The 9034-nt window shown below is 39.7% G+C and overlaps 2 protein-coding genes across 4 annotated transcripts; both read right to left on the bottom strand.

Moving 5' to 3' along the window:
• Window positions 1-1888: 1888 nt before the first annotated feature.
• Window positions 1889-4708, bottom strand: LOC120203374 (probable receptor-like protein kinase At2g21480). Its single transcript, XM_039203680.1, has one exon. It carries the CDS (start codon window positions 4535-4537, stop codon window positions 1913-1915), a length of 2625 nt encoding a protein of 874 aa, XP_039059611.1. The 5' UTR covers window positions 4538-4708; the 3' UTR covers window positions 1889-1912.
• A 419-nt stretch (window positions 4709-5127) lies between these two features.
• On the bottom strand, window positions 5128-8819 carry LOC120203407. 3 transcript variants are annotated; one of them, XM_039203709.1, is made up of 5 exons: window positions 8725-8819; window positions 7476-7929; window positions 6678-6724; window positions 5630-6596; window positions 5128-5292 (listed from the first exon to the last, which is right to left on the bottom strand). In XM_039203709.1, the coding sequence occupies exons 2-4, from the start codon at window positions 7789-7791 to the stop codon at window positions 5652-5654; spliced, it is 1308 nt and encodes a 435-aa protein (XP_039059640.1). In that variant the 5' UTR covers window positions 7792-7929; window positions 8725-8819; the 3' UTR covers window positions 5128-5292; window positions 5630-5651. The 3 variants fall into 3 exon arrangements, with proteins under 3 accessions (XP_039059640.1, XP_039059639.1, XP_039059638.1); XM_039203708.1 differs by having other exon boundaries at window positions 5128-5232; XM_039203707.1 differs by lacking the exon at window positions 5128-5292 and having other exon boundaries at window positions 5416-6596.
• Window positions 8820-9034: the final 215 nt, after the last annotated feature.

Below are 9034 nucleotides of genomic sequence, written 5' to 3'. Positions count from 1 at the left end.
AGTCGCAACGCGATCTAGAAGAAAATCGCAATGCGACTGAGAGAATCGCAATGCGACTGAGAGAATCGCAATGCGATTGAGAGAATTGCAACGCGATTTAGAAAATCGCAACGTTAAAAAGAAAATCGCAACGGTCAAAAGAAAATCGCAACGGTCAAAAGAATAGTTAAAAAAATTTTGTTTCTTAAGAATTTTCTCTAAAAAGATAGTATCCGCGCGGACGTGTCGAAGACACGTATTACCACGACCACGACCACGACCACGACCACGACCCGACCCGAGACGAGACGGCGGCGGCGCGCGAGAGTCCCCCTTGTCCTCTTTCACTCAACAAGGAAGTGCAAAATACAAGCCTTAAATATAATTCCCAATAGTGTTTCCAATACTATGTGGGATTGAGCATTACCACACACTTGTTCCCAATATCATTATTCTTCAAAAGTTATCATCCATTACATATGAATTATCGATAATAAATTAATTCATTTTAATAAGTATTTAAAATTATAACTTGATAAATACATGAAATAATTCTATTATTAATAAAAAATATATTTTTTATATTAAAATTATTGAGATAGATATTTACTATAAAGTAAAAGATTTTTTTCACGTACAACCTCTATGTGAATTAGTTTCACAATAAGGTATCGGTTATGCATTGGATTCTTCGTATTAGATGGTCTTTAATAAGATCATCATCATTCTTTTGTTCAACAATACCATATATTAATGAGGTATATTGGTTCATTAACACGACTAATTCATATTGTAATGGATGATAACTTATGAAGAATAATGATATTTGGAACAAGTGTTGGTAATGCTCAATCCCACATAGTATTGGAAATACTATTGGGAATGGTATTTAAGGCTTGTATTTTGCACTTCCTTGTTGAGTGAAAGAGGACAAGGGGGACTCTCGCGCGCCGCCGTCTCGTCTCGGGTCGGGTCGGGTCGGGTCGGGTCGGGTCGGGTCGGGTCTGGTCGTGGTCGTGGTCGTGGTCGTGGTCGTGGTCGTGGTCGTGGTCGTGGTCGTGGTCGTGGTCGTGGTCGTGGTCGTGGTCGTGGTCGTGGTCGTGGTAATACGTGTCTTCGACACGTCCGCGCGGATACTATCTTTTTAGAGAAAATTCTTAAGAAACAAAATTTTTTTAACTATTCTTTTGACCGTTGCGATTTTCTTTTGACCGTTGCGATTTTCTTTTTAACGTTGCGATTTTCTAAATCGCGTTGCAATTCTCTCAATCGCATTGCGATTCTCTCAGTCGCATTGCGATTCTCTCAGTCGCATTGCGATTTTCTTCTAGATCGCGTTGCGACTCTCTCAATCGCATTGCGATTCTATAAATCGCATTGCGATTCTATCAATCGCATTGCGATTTTCTTCTAAATCGCGTTGCGAACTTGGAAGCTCGCGTTGCGATTTTCTTGACCGTTGCGATTTTCTTTTTAACGTTGCGATTTTCTAAATCGTGTTGCGATTTTGATATCGCGTTGCGATTTTATTGGTCATTTTGGCAAATCCAAAAAAAGTTGGTTAAAATCGTATATTATAAGGTATTTTTGGTCACTGAGGCGATTTTCTCTTAATAAAATTATATTTTACCTAAAACAAAAATGTATAATTCCCAGTAAAAGCAGTTAGAATTCATTGTAATGAAAAAGGCATACAATAATATAAATAAGCGAGAAATAAAATAAGCAGTAGTACAGTGCATACACACACATATATATATATTGTTGAAATTAGAAATTGAAAACTCCACATAAGAGACAAGGAAAGAAAGTTCAGTCGTTACATGTAGAAAGTGCTGCCCATATATATATATATATATATATATAAGTTCTTTTATGTGAAAAAGAAATGCCAGAATTTATGGTCCTAATTATCAAGCGGCAGTATTTTTTTTTATCGACCATTCAGCCCTTGAAACTGTGCAAACATTGCAGTCCCCGAGTGTTCAATGTTCTGATCACCTCCGGCTGATTGATTGGTTTCTGGCTGAGGAGCAGGAGGAGGTACTGTTTCGTACGGTGGAGCGACGACTGGAGGCGGCGTTGTGGCGGTGTTCGATTGTCTGTTTGCCTCCTCTGATTTTCCCTCCGAGGATGATTCTTGCAACTGCAATGCATGTTCCAGGTTCCATAAAACATCCCCCATTGAAGGCCTGTCGACACCGTATTCGGCCAAGCATTTCTCGGCAGCCTCGGCGAACTTGTTCATCGATTCGGCATTGATGGCACCAACAAGGTGAGGATCGATGACTTTTTCGAGCAAGCCTTTCCTCTTCCATTGCATTGCCCATTCTGCTAAGTTAACTTGCTCTCTAGGCAACTGTGGTTTAATGGCGGCCCTTGCGCATAAGGTCTCGAATAGGACGACCCCGAATGAGTAAACGTCGGATTTTTCGGTTAATTGTTGCCTCCTGAAATACTCGGGATCTAAATATCCGAAACTGCCTTTCACTGCTGTGCTAACATGATTCTGCCCCATAGGTGTGTCTTTTGACAGCCCGAAATCGGCTACCTTGGCAACGAAGGCATCATCTAGCAATATGTTGGTGGTCTTAACGTCACGGTGAATGATGCCTTGTGCGGTACCAGTGTGAAGGTAGTGAAGTCCGCGAGCCGCTCCGATGCAGATCTCGAGCCTCTGCTTCCATGATAGAGATGGCAAGTTTTTCCCGTACAAGTGATCCCTGAAAGGTCCATTGGACATGTACTCATAGACGAGGATCATTTCACTGTTCTCGTCGCAATAACCGATCAGTGACACCAAGTGCCTGTGCCTCAGTTTTGACAACATCTGGATTTCTGTCTGAAACTCTGTGATACCTTGCTCGGATTGTGGGTTCCCTCTCTTGACAGCAACTTGGGTTCCATCATCGATCGAGCCTAAATACACATTACCGAACCCACCGACCCCGATTACCGCACTCGAATCGAAGTTCTTGGTTGCTTCCTGCAACTCTGCCAAGGAGAAGTAACGGCCTAAGCCTAGTGATGATGAGGTGAAGGTGCTTTTTTGGGAACCAGCTGACTTGCTCAAGAAGCTACTGTCTCCAGCATGGAGTGGTAGTAGCCATGAAGAAAAGCTATTCCTCTTTTGCCAATCTTGGGGTCTCCTCTTCCATCTAATAACCATTGCACCGAGACCGACAAAGGCGCCGAACATCATGGCGAAACCGACAACAGCCACCGTACCCTTGTTGCTCGAGGTCGAGCTTCCGTCAACACCGAATTCCCCATCCAAACTCTCTGCGGAGTTGCTCATTTTCATCACCTCCAAGCCATTAAGAATCGCATTAGTTTCTCCCGTATCCTTGTTCAGCGGACCGATCTGAACTATTAGTGCGCTGGTGAAAGTGGAAGCATTCACTACTATATCTTTGTAGTATGGAACACCCAGACCTCCCGTTATGCTCGACAAATCCAACCCGGAGATAGCCATTTTACCATTGATGTACACATTGAAATACAGGGTATTGGGTGCCTTGCTGATTATGTCACAGAAATGCAACCTGAGCAAGTGATCAAATGATTTATCGACTTCCATCTGCCATGTCACATTGAAGTTCGGGTTTATCGTGCCGGCCTCGGGAACCGCCATCTCAATGAGGGACGAATAAACCGTTGGTGGTGCAATCCAAGGGGTTAGCTTCTCGGGGTAATTGATTGCAGTTGTTGAAGTAGAGGCTTTTAAAGCAAAGGCTTTATCCTCAAGGTAATCACTATCAGGTATCCAAGTCCTTCCTAGAGTGTCATTTTGTGGGGTAATCAAAGGCCCCCCCATGTTCAACCTATAAACAACTTGGTAACCATGCTTGGTCAAGCCTTGGAAGCTGTTAACCGGGAAGAGCGACATCCCCTCATCCGCGATCAAACTATCTGGTGCTGAAACGACCTCGATGGCATTCACGAAAGCGAATGAATTCGTCATGGGAGAGAACTTGAGAATGAATCTAGGATCATTCATGTTAAGAAGATACTCCTTGAGAACAGGTATGCTTCCATTGATAATCTTGAAGTTATGAAGGATAGCATAATGGTTTGCCGAGACCGAGAATGTCGACTGCAGGAGATCGTACTTGCTATCTTTTATCGCGTAGAAATAGAGCCGGACCCAATGGAAACCGGGCCGTTTCAACTCGAAAGTGTAGGTTGCTTCTTCAGGGAACACCTTGGCATTTAAAAACAAAGGTGAAGGGAGATTGACATTGGAGGCAGACACTTGGGCATCACCCTTAGTGTCGAGAAATTGAGACGCATCCTTATCGGTTTTGAATGACCTTCCGTCGGGGAGCTTGGGCGGTTCGGTTGCACCGCAGTCGATGAGGATGTTGTCTGCCGGATTGAAAGGACCCGTGGCACTGGCAACAACTGCGGTAGGGTGACAAATGAAGGTGCAAAAGAACACTATAACCAGGAGGATAGCCATGGAAGAAGCTTGTAGTGGACAATGGGAAACAGGAAGGAAGAAAAAAAAAATGGAATGAAAATGTGACATTGAAATTGGTTTCTTTCCTATCTCCATCCCTCCTGGATGAGGGGGTGAGGGAGGATGTTTCAAGACACAAATGAACAAACAAAAAGGTCTTCGGGGAAAATAAGGAAATTATATTATATTTTCTTAAAAAAAAGGGGTTTGTTTTCTTTGTGTTTATGCTTTGGATATCAATGGTGGAAAAGAGACTGGCAGCAGAATTAGATTCGCAATACACAAATTGCGAGGGCAATGTTTCGTGGATTAAGATTTTTGGGTTTTTTTTTTTCATTTTTTATACTTTAGTTGAGAAAATGTTGCTTTTGGTCTCCATTTTTAGACATTTGCCAGCTTTGGACATGGTCCATGGTTTGACCAGAATTGCTTCCTTTCTTTTAATAGTACATATTCATCCAACTTGCTTAACTGAATTTTAACTGTCACTGCCAGGTAACCATATCCTGCCATATTGTAATTATCTTTATGTTTTTAAATAATAGAAAATCAAAATGATCGAATCCAAATTTAAAATAAATGCTTAACAAAATCGCGTGAATGCAATCCAAGCAAAGAAACAAGAAACAGATCAGTCTGTACAAAACAATAACATCACTAGTGATGTTAAATACCATATAAAAATATATATATTATATTTCATCGTTTAAAATATTTCTTCCTGTTGAGCCTGTTTCTTTCAACTATAATTTCCATTTTCTTCTTTACAGTGCGAGTCCATTAAGATACCCTGTTGGGGGGGGGGGGGAATACTTCAGAAAGATGTCAAGAATTCTTCAAGAATTGACATCCTGCACCACCATAAAGGCAGATAAGGAAATCAGAATATGCACACAACATAAACGCAACAAATCACAACGCCCCCGTTAACAAGATTGAGTCATTTTCGGGTTTGGATTATTAATTTTTTTTTGTGGTCAAATCAGGTTAGGTCGAATTTGAATTCAAGGTAATGAGAGGTTTCAGGTTAGGGTCAAAAGTAACAGGTGCACAATACATCTCCTTCAAAAGCTCAGAAGCAAAAGACAGACTGGTCGTAATTGTGACATTATTAAGCCGATGACAGGGGAACTGATGATTTTGATGCCTGTACTGAAAAAAATATTAGTAAACCAGTCAAAGAGATACCTTCAAACAGCAGATAAGAACTTCAGATCTTGCTAGATTTTGTCCAGGAAAATTCCTTTTTCCAGTTAGAAAGAGACTCTGAAGGGGATCTACTACCCTTTGATCCGAAGGAAAAATGTTTCTTCAGGAAAGGCTTGCCCGAGGAACTTTTCATGCTAGAACTGGAGGCCTTACCTTCATGTCCACTACTTTTCATACGATTAAATACGATAGGATCCACATCCATATCGCTATCAATGACCCGGCTCCTCGATTTTTTGTTGATTTTAGCCTTAAAATCCATTTCAGCTTTAAATGCTTTCTCAGATAATTTTTGTGTCTTCTTCTCCCCCAAAGTGCATATTGGACAAGCAGGGTCATACTTGTCAATTTCAGGCGTCATATTCTCCAAACATTCAGCATGGTAAACATGGCCACAAGTTAGTACAGAAACAACAGATAGATCATTGCTAATTATAATCTTCTGAGTGCTCCACAAAGATTTTTCTGATAAAAGCTTTGAGCAAACACCACATGTTTGTAGATCAACAGATGGTGACCCTAAGGTTCGGCCACTGGATTTGATTATTCTCTCCCGATGAAAACCCCATGTGTCATTATCAAAAGACCACCTTTCCCTACGAGATGTAGGCAGTTCAGAAAAGGCATGCATAGACCACCCATCAGAAGAACCGCCACGAGAGCCCCTAGTTGATTCATTGCTCCATGAAGGCATTACAACCCTTTCCTCACCAACCGAGTATCTATTAGGTGACTTTAATCCCAGAATTCTGTTATCAGATACTTGACGCAATAGATGATGTCCAGGAGACCTGAGAGGCCACTTTGTTATTCTTGAACTAGAAAGATGCACATGACTTTGTGAATACATAGGGGATGTTGCAAAGGAGGAAGCCGATGGCAAAGACAGTGACAACTTAGGAGATGGGTACCCAAAGGCTGCAGGGGATTCTACAGACACCTTCGCCTGAAACAGAGTCCAGATTTCTCAAACAATGTGACATGAAAGAGATGCATGAAACTGCCTCCTGAGGGGAAAGACTTTTACCTGCTCTAAGTTCACATCAACAGAGATAATTCTTGAAATAGATTGATCTGAATAATATATGTAAAGGAATGTTAGAACGATTCAAAGAGGAACTTTCTCAACCAACAAAATGATAGAATGGCACGGCCAACATTAAACTGATGACATTTTTTCTCAAGAATGAAAACAAGCAGACAAGTAAGAAAAAAAGGAGGCCCTCTAAACTCCAAACATATCCTGTTCATAGAAATGTTGGAAAATTGTATTGCATCCATCCTTTACAAGACTCCACATGACACCAAAAATTGAATTAAAATGAAGCATTGACACACTGCTCGCACAATTCATACAAGGTGAAAAGACAAAGACCAGAAGAACGGCCTTGCAAAATTGGCCAATGTCCAACCAACATGCCAAGATTAATTCAGTTGTGCATGCAACTACTTCACTAAAAAATGATTTTCAGGATATTACCAAATGACGTAACCTAGTAAATTTACCATAAAAATGGTCTGCATTTTGAGAATGGAAACTCGGAAAAATTCACATTTTAAGTTAATTCATACAATAAATCTCCCTTCCATGACTTGTAAGGGTTTGAGCTTGTTATTTTTCAGATTTTTTGTCAGAACTCAGAAGTACCTTTCTTTGTTTATATTCCTTATACTTTTTCATTCACAGCAAGTTATTATCTATCTAATTCAGTCAAGATCCCATATGGTAAAGTGCCAACAGAAGAATAAGTTTTATATTCAAAATTAACTTCAACATTTCTGAATTCCATAAATTCACGATAAGACCAGCATCCTAGTAGTTTACCTGAAACAGGAGTTCTCACTTGTCCAGCAGTTCCTTCTGAAGTTGGGGACTTTTGCCATGTACGAGACTGAAAACTCTCAGAAGAAATCTCATCCTCCGATGCACATGCAGATTCATATTTGATCTCTGATCCATCATTCCGACTTACTGCATCTGAGAACCAACTTATAGAAGTGTCTTCACCAGCCACACGCCCTCGATTATCCCAACGGAAACTCCACGTCGGTGAATACCTGATATTCCTATGTAAAACCTCACTACTTGATCCATTTACGATAGTTTTGCCTCTAGCGGCAACACAACAAGCAACTCCCATGATCCACTGCAATATAAATTAATTCTCCAACAGTATTCAAACAACCATAATTCACATTATCCAGAAAACGAACTCAACCGATAATATCATCTGCGATATTGTAGAAGGAAAACCACTGGCTTCATACACCTTTGGTTACTAACACCAAAAAACAAAATAGGGCATCAATATGGTTACTGATAGATTATAAAATAAAACACTAATAAAATTCATTGCATCTGATTTTAAATTCTGAATCTATCTAATCCTTAGTTAAAGTTAAATTATATCACAAAACAGAAGGAATAGAAAAAACGAAGCTGAAACTAGCCAAAACACCCACCAAAAAGGAAGATTAAATCAACCAAAATTAAAAAACACTTTCCCTTTTTCCCTTAAAGAAAAAGAAAATAATTACCATTTCGGATAGTAAAGTGAACTTCAATCAGTTAACAGCTAATAAGTCGAGAGAAAAAAGTGAAAGAGCTCAGAATAACACTCTTAGTATGCCCACCAAATTCACTCAAAACTCAAGAGAAAGCAAAAGATAGCATATAAAATTTTTACCAAAATATTTAAAAAGAAAGGTCAGGAAAAACCAAGCATCGAGCAATTAGCTTCCTTCTGGGGACTAAATAAGAGTGAACTCAATTGCAAGACAAAATATTAATAATTGTGGGGAAAAAAACCCTAAATACAGTAAAACGAACAAAATCGGAATCGCTATAAAGGTGAAGAAGAGATCCGAAATAAATGCCAAAGTAACAGTTCCATGTCAAGATATAACCACAGCAAAAATTCATGAATTAAATCTAAATCTAAAACATCGATATTAAAGGAGCCAAAAAAGAAAGTTAAAGTTTTAATAAATAAAACTAGATTCTTGTGGTGCGTTAGACAGTCGTATCAACAAACAACTCTTCCACATAGGAACCGGAGGCAATCGAACCGTACCTGACTGAGCTCCGATAGACGGCGGCGTTTTTTCAATAGAAAGAAAGCAGTGTGTTCTAAAATAAGGCTGCTTGTGCTTCCTTGTGCGTGTCTATTTTCCGGGGAGAAAGAGGAAAAGAGTAAGGTCGTTTAAGGCGGCTTTTACCGTTGTTAGAATCTGTTTAGCTTTTGTGTCTAATTATACTTTTAGTCCCTCAACTATTTCTAAAACCTTGAGATCTAATTCTCTTATTTTAATTTAGTATTATAATAATATTATTAGTAAGTCTAAATTCATAATATTATTTTAATTTTAATTATATTAAATTAA

Source organism: Hibiscus syriacus, unplaced genomic scaffold (genome assembly GCF_006381635.1).
Source record: "Hibiscus syriacus cultivar Baekdansim isolate YM2019G1 unplaced genomic scaffold, ASM638163v2 tig00009942_pilon, whole genome shotgun sequence".
NCBI classification, from domain to species: Eukaryota; Viridiplantae; Streptophyta; class Magnoliopsida; order Malvales; family Malvaceae; genus Hibiscus; species Hibiscus syriacus.
Note: the sequence above shows the minus strand (reverse complement) of the source record. Positions and strands in the feature narration are given on the sequence as shown.

What these genes read in the sequence shown, in the direction of transcription:
- LOC120203407 (XM_039203709.1), bottom strand. Translation starts at nt 7,791, where the DNA reads ATGGGAGTTGCTTGTTGTGTTGCCGCTAGAGGCAAAACTATCGTAAAT. An exon ending in AGTGAGAACTCCTGTTTCAG is followed by an intron (nt 6,725 to 7,475) that starts GTAAACTACTAG and finishes TATATTATTCAG; the next exon opens with ATCAATCTATTTCAAGAATT. An exon ending in TTGATGTGAACTTAGAGCAG is followed by an intron (nt 6,597 to 6,677) that starts GTAAAAGTCTTT and finishes ACTCTGTTTCAG; the next exon opens with GCGAAGGTGTCTGTAGAATC.
- LOC120203374 (XM_039203680.1), bottom strand. Translation starts at nt 4,537, where the DNA reads ATGGAGATAGGAAAGAAACCAATTTCAATGTCACATTTTCATTCCATT.